The following is a 13,507-nucleotide window of genomic DNA, read 5'->3' on the forward strand; positions in this document are numbered from 1 at the left end:
AGGTTCGGTTTTTGTTTAATCATGTAAAAAGAGTTGTTGATGTAGTTGCCCATAATTTAGCAAGTTTATTATTTCTATTCTGGTGTATTATACGCAGCCTTACCCTATTTTTTTACACAGGAAGCTGTTTTCGGGACTTAAACTCGCGACATTTCAGTCACATGACAAAAACTTTACCAGTTCCGACAACTTTATCGGTGCACTAAAGAAGTTATAGTATATTTCATCATAAATGTATGCAAAGGAAACAAATATTATTTCATTCATTCATATAATTATGGTTCATGCATAGACATTGGTTATATCTCTCCATAGATAAAGCAACAATGGAACAATCCTGACACACATCAAATGTATGCATATAAATAAAGCAACTCATAAATAAAGCAACAATGGAACAATCCTAACAAACATTTGAAAAACCTAGCATGCTCCAACTCTCTTTCCATCCACAAGCTTCTTCCAATACCTAAGAATCTCAGCTTGAGTCTCTGTAATATCTTTCTTAACTTCCTCACTTGTCTCACTCGCGATAACCGCAACATGAGCATCTTTTGAATTGATAGAACTTGGAAGCGTGTCCAAGAGATTCACAACTTTTTCTATGTCAGAAACAAGTCTTTCAGCCAAGCTACAGCTGAAATCCTCCCTAATCACCACTCGGAGGACGGCGATGTGTTTTGCGTCCGCTGGCATTGTGTAGGCCGGAACTATCCACCCGTATTTTCTCAAATGGTCTGCTATCTCGAACACTGTGTGTTTGCTGCTGTCTTTCAGAGAGAAGGCTACAAGTGGCACACCTATGTCCTTGGAGACAATTTTAAACCTTCCTGTTTTCTCAATTCCTTCCTTCAGAGTTCTTGTGTTCGCCAAGCAATTTTCCATCACATTTTTGTAGCCCTTACAGCAAGAAAAATAACAGGATGTATAAGAAAACAAGTATAACACAAAATTGAAATATTTACCGATATTATTAAGTAAATTCCATATGACTAATAAAGGAAAAAGAAAACATATAAAGAATATCTTCTCTTCTCATGATGTGGAATTAATTTATTTATCTTCATTAGTCGAGAAATCAAGTACATACTTGAGATTCAGCATTAAAATGATAATGTAATTACCTCAAAGCCAAGCCGTATAAATTGGTAGTATTGAGCAATGATTTGACTCGATCCTGTCGAAGAAAATACAAAGCAACATTAAGGGAAAAACTACACACTGCAAATGATTCATGAGTATATTACATATGAATTGATTTTCTGAGTCACATATTACCAATGTAAGACAATTCAGAGGCATGATCAAGTAGATATATTACCTTTGGAGAAATTCAATGTGAAAGTTGGTTGATCAGATCCAAGATAATTGATGTGAAAAACAAGATCATCCGGCAAGTCAGCTTTATGCCTCCAAACAACCCAACCAATACCAGGGTAAACAAGACCGTACTTGTGACCGCTAACATTGATACTTTTCACCAACGGCAAACGGAAATCCCATAGAAGATCAGGGTAGAGAAACGGAGCAACAAATCCGCCACTAGCAGCATCTACATGAATTGGTGTATCCCATCCTGTCTCCTTATTCTTTTTAGTAAGAAGTTCGTTGAGAAGCTTCACATCCTCGAACTCTCCGGTCAGCGTTGAACCTAAAATGGCTGCAACACAGATGGTGTTCTCATCTACCATTTCAACAGCTTTCAGTGGATCCATCACATAGTAATCCTCTGTGAGTTTCACTTCCTTTAGTTCAACCTCAAAGTACCTGGCAAATTTTTCCCAACAAACCTGTGTAGTACATTTAAACGACATTAAACATAGAGAGGTATAATGATTTGTTTGGATAAACAGCTTAATTAAATATTTATTGCATATACGCTTAGCATATAAGTGCTTATATAAGTTACTTTTGTAACAAAAGATAAAATAAAGTCAAACTGTTTAATATAAGCTATAAACAATATTCAATTTTTCATAAGCTATCATGGAGAGCTTATGGAGATGTCATAAGTTGTTTTCATAAGCTCTCCCAAACAGTTTCACAAGTGTCTATGTCAGTAGATAAACTCAAATAAACCAGTCCAAGCGGGGCCCAAGGGAAAAGGCCCCAAAATACGCTTTAATCATTTCAATTTTTTATTCTACAATACTGGGCTGGCTCCAGGATATGTGAATCCTGAAGCTAGCTGACCCCTGAGAGTGTGAACAAAGCTTTGAGGCAGGGCCTCATATGTGCGGCATCTGTTAAACAAAATGATGAAACAATAAATTTAGCGGGATATATATGTAGTGGATGAGTGTAGTAGGCCTATGAAGCACGTACACTTTTGATCAAAGGCGTGTGTGGTGTTCGGCATCGTCACATGTGATGAAGCACCGACAATTTTGATCAAAGGTGTGTGTGGTATCCGACATTGTCCATTTCGTGTCCGGTGTCCATGGTTAATAAGCCGAAGGCCTAAAACAAGTGCTTGTCTGGCCTTACCTTTGATTCGGGTCTGCTACTGCATTTCATAACAATATGCAAAACTACATAGGGATCAACTTCATGCACCCGTCACATTTCTAAGAAACTCCACATGACTCTCGAAGCACACATCCGAACGACACAAAAATTCTTCGTTTGACCTAAAGTACACATCTAGACAACACAAAAACTTAATTTTTATGGATGTGTACATCTAAAATGATTTCGGGCGTATAAAAAGTTCCTCCCAAAGCATGTTTGGATTGACAGTGAGATTAACAGAATCACGATGATCCACCACGATTTTGACAAAAGCTACATTTTAGAGCTTTATCAAAATCACGATACTGTCGTGGTTATATCAAACCCACCACTTATCCAAACATACACTTCTACCTATTTCTCATTATGTGAGCATGCATTAAACACATATTAGTAGTTATTTCAAACTTCATAACATTATAAACATAATTCAAGATCAACCTGCACATTAGCTCCAGTAACTATGTTAGGCTTATCATAAGGTTTGCCTTCTGCTTTTCTCTTAGTCTGCCATTTCCTTTTAAAAGCTAAACCAGCTAACATTATTGCCTCTGATGACCCTACAGTTCCAACACCTACTGCAGTTTCCTCTGAACCAATAGGAGCATTGAATAGATGTGCTATTATATTCACACACCGGTTCTGCATAATTGAACAAATGAAATCAAGTCATTCTATCAGTACTTTCAAGTTTCAATGGAAATTGACCATAAAATGATCATAAATTGTAACAGACACAGAAATTTTCAATCACAGTAATCTACGCCAAATTTTCATCCAACCACCAAACACAAGAGATCTAAAAAGCTGTTGTAAGTATCAAATTTTGAGGGTGAAATGCCATTAAAAAAAATGATATTTTACCTTTCTTCAAAAATGCAACTTGAGCAGAGAATGATAGTTTCAGGGTTAAAGGAAAAAATAAATAATTTTTGAAGAACAAACTGAATCTATTGTAATAAAAAAATGAATAATCAAGACATGAAACCCTTTTACTATGCAATAATAATTTTTAAAAGACTAAACAAACTTCAATAAGTGTACTTATTTATCTAGTTTTACCAAACAAAGCTTAAAAATCATATAAAAACACCCAATTACTCAAAATCAAGACTTTTAAAGAAAAGGTCTGCACCCCAATTTGAGCTATACCATTAGGTTGTTTCAAAATCTAATTTTTTTAATTGGAAAAACCAGCAAGTAAGTCCCTAAATTATACCGTCATTCATGAATTTGGTCCCTATTCAAGGACTAAATTGATGGATGAGAGTATAGTTTAGGGACCTTTCAATTTATAATTTTATCCTCTATAGTTTCAATATGGTGCTGCAGTTGTAGCCATCGTTAGATTTAGAGAGAGAAACTTCATCTCTCTAAATCTAAAGATCCAAACAACTGCAACACCATAAAATAACTTATAATTTTAGTTTGTTTTTGTTATGTCTGCAACTGCAACACTGACATCAAAACAATCAAATCAGTGCATGCTTGTTATCACCGTAGGTTTGTCAGAATCAGTATGGCTCACCCTGATTTTGCAAAAGCTACATCAGGGTGACTCATCTTAATTCTAACAAACTCACTTTGATACCAAACATGTACGTAGTCTTATTTGACTACAATTCTCTGCAATATCAAAGATCCTATCTGCGATCGCAATCACAATTTTAAATCTTGATGAAAAGATATCATCATGTTAAACAGACCTGAAGCTCAGTAGTGACAGGATACTCATCCATATCAACATAATTCTTGTTAAGTGAATCCATGATAAGCTTATCACACTCAGGTTCCATCCAAGTAGTCACAAATGAAGCCAAGTTAAGCCTTGGTTTTCCATCTAACATCAACTCATCATTTATTATCTGATATGCTGCATCTTTTGGTATAGAATTCTCTGGCATCTTGAACCTATATCAACACATAAACATAGGAATTTTAACCTCATTACAGTTACCAACAAAAAACTAAGTGTGATCAGTGATGTTTATTTAAGGAAAAAAAGGGACACTTACTTAGGAACCTGTTCACGCACGTATCTAGAAGCGAAAGTGCATGCTATGCTCTCGTTTTGTTCATCTGGATGTGAGACAGTTGAAGAGATCACCATTTTGGTTGGGTGAGTTCGGTTCTTGTGAGCTAACTGTGAGATGACACAACAATAGTGAGAAACTGATCTTTGTGAAGATAGAGGACCAATCCTTATATTATCAAAGAGAAAAGAAAAAAAGAGGACCACTACTTCAGAATAAGTGATCACACTTCACACGTTTTTTTTACATAGAAAAAGTTCAGATGAGTTGAACTCCGAGATTTTACCAGGGGTCACGAAGACATCAAGACTTAAAAAATATTGATAGCATATTCATCAAAAAAGTTGTTACATCGACAACAAAAATTATACCTACAATCTTGCAAACGAGTAACTTATTTACCAACCGAATCAACTTTCATTTTAAGTGATCACATTCTTCTTTCCATGTATCTTTCATATATTCATAATTTTAAAGATGAAATACTAACTTAAAGTAAAAATAAATAAACTTTTATAAAAATGTTATTAAAAACATCTTATTATATAAATATTTTTAAAGATATTTTAACAACTCGCATATATTGTGAAATTGACCGACTCGAGATTTAAATTCGGTTTCTCTAAACAATTATTCTTTAACTAAAATTTATTAACCATTTAAACTCAATTGATTAGTTCACATAATGAAATTTATATTGTCAATGTATAATAATAAATCTCGTTAATTAATGTATTTCTTAAAAAAAAGTGTTATGGATTGGTCTCAAGACCACTCACACGGTTACACCTGGACCATAATACGCCTCCTTAAGACTACGCACTCAAGGGAACACGCCAAGTTGCCTGCACCATGCCACACAGGAGCACACCTCCTCGCAAAGATCACTATACACCTGTCCTTCCCCGCTCCTAATCACACGCCGCATAACCCGGAGACGGTTATGGCCAACACGCGCCTATAAAAGGGTGAACTTGCTTCACCCTCAAAGTACACATCACTTTTCACAACACTTCTTACACTCTCTCTTTCAGTTCCATTACTGACTTGAGTGTTAGAGTACTAACATGCCTGCAGACACCTTTTGTTCCACCACAGAAACTCATCACCGTCGTGCCGGAAGAGGACCACTGCTTAATATGAAAAACTGATCTTTGTGAAGATAGAGGACCACTACTTAATATTATCAAAAGAGAAAAGAAAAAAGAGGACCACTGCTTAAAGAATAAGTGATCACACTTCACACGTTTTTTTTATATAAGAAAAAGTTTAGGTGAGTTGAACTCCGATATCTTATCACGGTCACGAAGACATCAAGACTTAGAAAATGTTCACAGTGTACTCATCAAAAAAGTTTTTACATTAACAACAAAAATTATACCTACAATCTTGCAGATGAGTAACTTATTTACCGAGTCAACTTCCATTTTAAGTGATCACACTCTTCTTTCCATATACCGTTCATTTTAACTTAAAGTAAAATAAAACCTTTTATAAAAAACATCTTATCTATAAATATTTTTTTTAAATATTTTAACAACCTGCATTGGGAAATTGACCAACTCGAGATTTAAATTTGGTTTATCTGAATAATTATTCTTTAACTAAAACTTATTAATCATTTAAACTCAATTGATTAGTTCACATAATGGAATTTATATTGTCAATGTATAATAATAAATCTCATTAATTAATTTATTTTTTAAAGAAAGTTTGTATTTTTACTTTATTTTATTTTTAATACATTTTTTGTTGAGAAACTTTTAATACATTTATTAATTTTAGAGAATTTATAGCATTAAAAAGTATTTCCTTTTATTTAATTTTAATTTTTCAATAATAATTTACCCTTAGTGTTCAAATTTATGTTTGCATGTGAATATTAGATTTGTAAATTAAAATTCATACGCGGACAAATCAAAAAGCTAAAATAACTTTAAATAAAATGGAGAAAGTCTACTATGGTCACAACCTCAAATAAAAAATATTTAGGCACACTCATATAAAATGAAAAACTTGAAACAAAAATAATTTAGTCACATCAATTAATATTATTTTTTCTGAAGGTATAAATTCATTGCATTTCATAATTTCATTAGCTAAAATATGTCAAATACATGTAGGTACATCATCAATAAAATATGGGGGCTAGGATTAGACAGGGCTGCCTTGAGCTACCCTATTTATTTGCCTCCTGTTGAACTCAACATGAGAGTTCTGAAATCTATCCTCTAGCAGCTATTTACAAGCAGTAATAATACACCTAAATTCGCTGCTAACTAGAATTGACACAATCAACAACTCTTTGACAATCAAGTACAAAATTGATATTATCAAATTGTTGATTAGAGATCCAATCTAAGGCTGTATGCAAGCCAACAACCTCTCCCACCTCTACATCGCAAAGAGGGGCAAACTATTCCGTTCTTGCAAGAACAAATGTACCACCATCATCCCTAGGCACATACCCAGTCCAACCATGCTAAGAGAAGTGGAAAAAGATGCATCAATGTTGCATTTATACCTGCCAGGCGCCAACTTCTTCCAACGATCTTCTTCTAGACTTGTGGTGCGCACATGTGGTATGGTATTTTGGTTGTTGCTGCGAGATCTAATGTCTTGGGCTGCTCTCCATTCTTCTAGTAAATGAGTTGCACGTTGAAACACATGCACATTAGTTTCATTTCGTTGCTGCCAAAGTTTCATGTTTCGGCTCTTCCAAAGACTCCACATAATCATGGCCATAAGTTCACAATGCCATGAGGAAAAATTATGCAAAAAAGTGAATATGGGAGCATGAATATTATAGTCTTGCCGAAGCACCCTGTCAATTGTGTCCCATAAATTCGCGTCCCGCCATACTTGAACAGCTATAAGACACTTAAAATTTAATATTATTAAATTTTATTCTCTTTTAATTTTGTTCAATTTTTATGAGTGTGCCCAAATCTTTTCGATTTGAGGTTTTGACCCTAAAAGACTTTTCTCCGGATTAATTATGAGTGTAATTTTGTCTTATTATATATGTGAACGGTAAGTAAGTGTATGTATATATTGAAAATTGTGATAACAAGTTCCACGGTTACAACTTAAAAAAAATAAAAAATAATCCACGGTTACATGTTCTTGAACGAATTTTAGAATAAATTTTTTGGGGGATTTTTGAATGATATCTTTTTGAGACAAAAATAATAAAAATATAAAGAAAGTGAGAAAGTAAAAACACAATAAAAAGCATAAAAAAAAAAAGTAGTTTTAAAAGTTATTGATTGTATAGATATATTTTTTTAAGTTATTTTTGTGAAAAAGGTTTTTGTATCTCTCATTCAACAGGACACGTGGATAAAGGAATGGATTACAAGGTGACATGTGAGCACTTGTAACTTGTGAGTGAAGCATGTTGCTGTCACTTTATTTATACTTGATTTCGTCCTTTGCTACTACCCACTCCTCATACAACAGTCAGTCCCAACGAATTAGTTAGGTGTAGCAACCTGAATGGTTTTTCTTTTTTTAATAAAAAATGCTTAGTCCAAAAAACTTTATATTAAAACCTATCAATGAAGCTGAAATTAATAAAGATTGATTGGGTTTCTCCAACTATAATTCTCTGTGTCGAGTAATTGTGCTGAGGGAGAAAGTTTGTTAAAGCTATGAGTTTCCTAACTTCTCATATTATGTGTTAGTGTGTGGCGGAGTGAGGATTGTTATAAAGTTTGGATTAAAAAAATTTGCAACACATTTATAGATGTTTACATAAGAAATTGCAAACAAATAATAAAAAATCTAAAGAAATTGTCCAATTTATAAGGGTTTATATAAGAAATTCAGAGAAATTTACATAAGAAAATTGCAAAAAGTTTGGGTCGGAGCACAGGCATGTGTCCAGGGTCGTCGGACGGTGAAACCGCCACCGGTGTTAGTTACGATTGTTTTTTTTGAAGTACATTAAAAAATACATTAAATAAAGATAAAAGTGGAAAGGTAAAAAGATAAAAATGAGAAGAAAACTTGTTTGATTAATTGGATGTGTGGTGTGTATTAACTCCCTTGTTAGTGAGATCTTGGCACCCCGCTTTAGACTTCAGTCTCCCATTCCTTGCATGATATATTGATAAGGTCTTTCGTGCACATTTTCTCTAGATATTATGTTTTCTCACTATGTTTCGACTAAGTTATAAGGTTTTTACAACCCACGTTTTGTGTTAGTGGCCTTGAGAAGGAATCAACTCCCTCACTAAGTTGCTTTTGCACCACCTAGCCTTGACTTGACTAGAAGGTCTCCTCGCCTAATAGGTTAATCTTATATTCGCCGTGATTGACTAATGAAGGATTATTTTTAGGTGTAAACAAATGTCATGAGTTGTATCATCAGTTGACCCTTGAGCAATGAGAAGATGCAACACAATTATCATAGTTGCGTGTGAATAGTGTCATCATTACATCTTAAAGTAGGAAAGTGAATCGTCTTATATAATCCTACCTCGGCCAATCAACCGTTATCAATAATTATTATTTAGTTATGTTGGTTTATATTCTCGATAAACCTTCTTACTTGCCTATGAAGACTGTGCATTTATTGCCCAAAAATCAGTTAATCCAAACAAAGGTGCTCTTCAACCAACCATGAATCTTGCTCCTCTTTCTTACTTTTGGCTTTACAATCAAATACGACAAACCTCTTAGGGTCTAAAGTTACACGCCAGTTGGTTCCTTTCCTTCAATGTCGTTTTGTTGGAGAATGGAAACACAACACTCTCACTCCCATCGAGGTAAGTCTTTGTCTCTTATCGATCTTTTCTTCCCTTGTTTAACCTCCTTGACTCCTCGATCATTTATTTTTCTTAATGGGATACAAAGAGAAGGTTTCTGGCAGGAGGAACAAGTTAGAGCTTGAGAGAGACTCTCCCAAGCATCTCTTTCAAAGTAATCAGGATGATTTGAAGTGTCCTAACTTCAATTTGAACAAAATGTAGCTTCTTTAGACGATCTCATCTTCCTTTGTAAAAAAAAGTCAGCTAAGTAGCTGGCATTGTAGCTATCCTCTATTAATGAAATTCTCTTTTTTGGCACCCACATTTTTGTTATGACTTCCGTTCTTGTTGCTTGAGTCGAAAGAATTGTTTTTCATAGTGAATAGGTGTATCACTAAGTCATTGAGTCATGTTTTCAACAAACTTTTACTGTTTTTCTAATAACAATATTTATCACCAATTTTCAACTGTATGGCGAAGCCATACCAATTAATCTCTTATGTCTAGGTAAATTACCTTAACAAATAAAATATTTAGATTCAGTTACAAAACTTACCTAAAAAAAAAGATCTATAACCTAGAATTGATTCAAAGTTAATTAGACATTAAAAAGCATTAAGAACAAGATATATCAAATAAACATAGTTTGAATTTTCTTAAGAAAAGGACTTCATATATTACATGTTTCCAGCTATACCATGAAGGTTCATCGTTCAATCCTAATATATGCAAGTTTAGTTACACCAAAAAGACACTGACATTAATAGAGTTGTCTGGTTAGGGAAATAAAATGACTTACAAAGACTCTTTTCAATACAACACCAACTTTTCCCATAAAGCAGTAGAAAGGTTCGATAAAACACATAGATACATGATATAATGAAGAGTCATAACAAGCGTTATAACATTTACGACATCTCTACTAAACATCTTGCCATTGATAGAAACTTTGATGAACAAAGGCTTAAGTGTTTTTTATCATGTTTCGAGTGGTTTTTTTTTCAAACTACATGCATTTAGTTTCATCTTTCTCGACCCAGGTAACCCATTCAACATCTTGAACTAGCACATCACCTTCTAATACCTCTGGCTGCAAATCATTTCCCCAAAACTCAACATAAATTATTCCAATTCTATCAATTTCTGCAATGATGCTATCATTGAATAAGATATCCAACTTTAAAGGTCATGATATTCTAGGTAATCCTCATATTCCTCATATCCACATTTTATAATGTAAACCGATGCAACTATATTTTCTTCCTCTCCCCATTTTAGGAGGTCCTTGGTGCACAACTCGTCTAGAAATCATATATTATTCCTCATTCGGCAAAGCAGTTATTGGTGCTAAAAAGAGTTAACGAGGGTTTCTCACATCATTGTTATGTCCCACTATGTTTTGACTCAGTTATGAGGTTTTTACGACCCACATTCCGAGTTAGTGGATTTGAGAATGAATCAACTTCTTCACTCAACCATTTTTTTTAAACACGATATTTGATCCAAAAATCGACTAATTCGAGGGGACTAATCCCACCGCCCACTTGCGGGAGGGTCGTCTAAAGAAGGACAAAGCTCTATGGATTTTTCCACCGAAATTGACACCAGGAAGAATTGAACGTGAGACCTTAAGAAGAACAAACTCCAAGATCCTAAACCAATCAATTTGCTCATACTTACATCGCCTAACCTTCATTTGACTTAGAGATTTCCTCGCAAAATAGTCTAATAGTATATTTACCAAGATCGACCAACATGAGAATTGTTTTTAGGTATAAACACAACTTAAGCAGACCAGAAGTTGAAACTCCACCATGTTCCGTTAATAATAGATCTTTAGTTGATGTCAGATAAAACTCATATAAAACCATCCAGAAGTCCCAGCTCAATTGGCAAAATGCCAAAATTGTTAGGCCGGATGCCATGATCGGGGTTCGAACCCCAATACCTCTACTTGTGTGTGTGAGTTTTATAATGTCTTTGTCATTTCGTCTATCTAAAAAAAAACTCATATAAAACCGAAACTAATTTAATTTTTATTTTTATGTGACGGATGGAACCGTACTCAGTGTGTGAGTTTTATAATGTCTTTACCATTCCGTTTATCTAAAAAAAAACTCATATAAAACCGAAACTAATTTAATTTTTATTTTTATGTAACGGATGGAACCGTACTCAGTGTGTGAGTTTTATAATGTCTTTACCATTCCGTTTATCTAAAAAAAAACTCATATAAAACCGAAACTAATTTAATTTTTATTTTTATGTGACGGATGGAACCGTACTCATGAAGTTTATTAGGTAAACGACAACGTCAATAACCACAGGTGTTAGTGCAATTTGTACTATTTTCCAATTAAGATACAGTTTTATTAATTTTAGTACAATCACTTTTTATTAATTCCAATTGTCCAGACCATCACATTTACTCATTAGGCCACAAGTCCCTTTCCAAGTTTTGAGATGTGCCCATTTGGCTAAAGCACAAATCTCAAAGTTACTAAAATTAACAATGCCGACATGAATCAAATGCTTTATTAATAAAGTAAAATCATGGTGGATTAGATAAGGCAATTATTTTCGTCATTCCAAGATATCTCATAGGCCCACCCAATTTATGGCCCTACGGTAGGGGATCTCTTTCTCCTTGAACCACAACATAGTGCATGCAGTACATGTTCTTGTTTGAGTCTTTGAGAAGATACTTTTTAGTGGCACATTGATTGAGTTTTCTCCCAAGTTCTATATGTACATTTCAATAAATACTTCAATTTTTAGTGACAAATTACATTTTCGATATTGTAGCTTGATTTCTTTATGATACTCTACAAATATATATATGCATGTATCAAAGTTCACAATCACATGAGGAATTACCTCATTTTTTTAGAGCCGATCCTACTAACTTTTTCAACGTCTAGGTGAAATTCTTCTTATGGACTCCAAAATGAGAAAAAGTTATAAAGAATGTTAGCTTAGTGAAGGAACATCAACAATTGTGAATTAGTGCGGTCGATATTTGCTGGTTTTGTATGTTCTATCAATAAGTAACACATTGTAGAAAGAAGTGAAGCAATTTAATGGCATCCGAGAGTGCCTTTAGAAATGTCATAGATATCCCCTTAGGATGTTACAAGAGTTCCCTTGGTCCATTAAGACTCTTCGGACTTCGAAATCGACCTTGGAGGGTCTAATCATGATGACAGTGTGACTCATTGTTATAGAAGGTCTGCATAGGCCTACCGGGTTATACCTTGATCGTATACGTTGGACGGATCTCTTTCGACTATGATCAATTTGTTGAGTTATCTTTTTATCTGTCCCATGCAGGTTCGCGTAAACTAGGGCTGTCCTCCGTTGAATACCATCATTGTATGAAAGATTCCCATATGTTATAGAAACTTCCAATGGCGTAAATTTCTCGACAAATTTTGATCTTCTTCTGACGGTCCCCACAAGGTTTGGGAGAATTGTGACATTTGTGACGCTTTGAACCGCCTTCACTTCCGAAGGAACTACTCGGTCCCTCTAAAACTATATGTTTTTGGATAGAATGTTGAGATGTGCGGTGTTCGCTGAGATCTCGATTTGGGTAAACGTTGGCCTTACTCATTGATTATACTTGATCATTTTTTGAATCGCCTGATACAAGTCTTCCATCATGTCCTCAAGTTAAGAGAAATGGATTTGTGGTCGAATTCCACTATTGAGGTGAACGTCACCAGAAGCGTTTGGTTCAGAGTGGAGCAGAACAAGAGATTATGGTGATGTTTCCGCTGGTGGTTGACATTGTTGAGATGTGAGATTTACCATGGTTCGGGATCTTGTCACAACAACGTTGTTTTGTCCAAACGGTCATTTGATGGAAATAATTATAAAGATTTGGAAGATGTTCTTCCCACAACTACGTCACTAATCTTGCTATGATATGATATGATGGTGGAAAGTAGTTTTCAATGGCTCATGATTAAAAAAGAACAACATGTAATATGTGTTTTTTTTTTACTTAAGAGTTTCTTTCTCTACTACAACGATTTTTTAAAATTGTTTATCATCCAGATTTTTCTTAAGTAAAAGACGAAACAATAGTTTGCTATGTGATCATTACACGGCTCCGTATCATCTAGATTTATCTATCTAAAAGAAGAAGAAAAAAAAAATCAATTTTTCTAAAATTATCCATTCAAACACAAGAAAACACAAACCCAT

At 34.3% G+C, this 13,507-nt stretch overlaps 1 protein-coding gene across 1 annotated transcript; it reads right to left on the minus strand.

Moving 5' to 3' along the window:
* Positions 1-235: 235 nt before the first annotated feature.
* Positions 236-4,723, minus strand: LOC25496687 (glutamate decarboxylase). The gene is made up of 6 exons (XM_013597326.3): positions 4,527-4,723; positions 4,218-4,422; positions 2,953-3,153; positions 1,322-1,790; positions 1,125-1,177; positions 236-900 (listed from the first exon to the last, which is right to left on the minus strand). Exons 1-6 carry the CDS (start codon positions 4,619-4,621, stop codon positions 424-426), a joined length of 1,500 nt encoding a protein of 499 aa, XP_013452780.1. The 5' UTR covers positions 4,622-4,723; the 3' UTR covers positions 236-423.
* Positions 4,724-13,507: the final 8,784 nt, after the last annotated feature.

The sequence above is a fragment of the Medicago truncatula genome, chromosome 6 (assembly GCF_003473485.1).
Source record: "Medicago truncatula cultivar Jemalong A17 chromosome 6, MtrunA17r5.0-ANR, whole genome shotgun sequence".
NCBI classification, from domain to species: domain Eukaryota; kingdom Viridiplantae; phylum Streptophyta; class Magnoliopsida; order Fabales; family Fabaceae; genus Medicago; species Medicago truncatula.

What these genes read in the sequence shown, in the direction of transcription:
- LOC25496687 (XM_013597326.3), bottom strand. Translation starts at nt 4,621, where the DNA reads ATGGTGATCTCTTCAACTGTCTCACATCCAGATGAACAAAACGAGAGC. An exon ending in GTGCGTGAACAGGTTCCTAA is followed by an intron (nt 4,423 to 4,526) that starts GTAAGTGTCCCT and finishes GTGTTGATATAG; the next exon opens with GTTCAAGATGCCAGAGAATT. An exon ending in CACATTGAATTTCTCCAAAG is followed by an intron (nt 1,178 to 1,321) that starts GTAATATATCTA and finishes TTTCTTCGACAG; the next exon opens with GATCGAGTCAAATCATTGCT.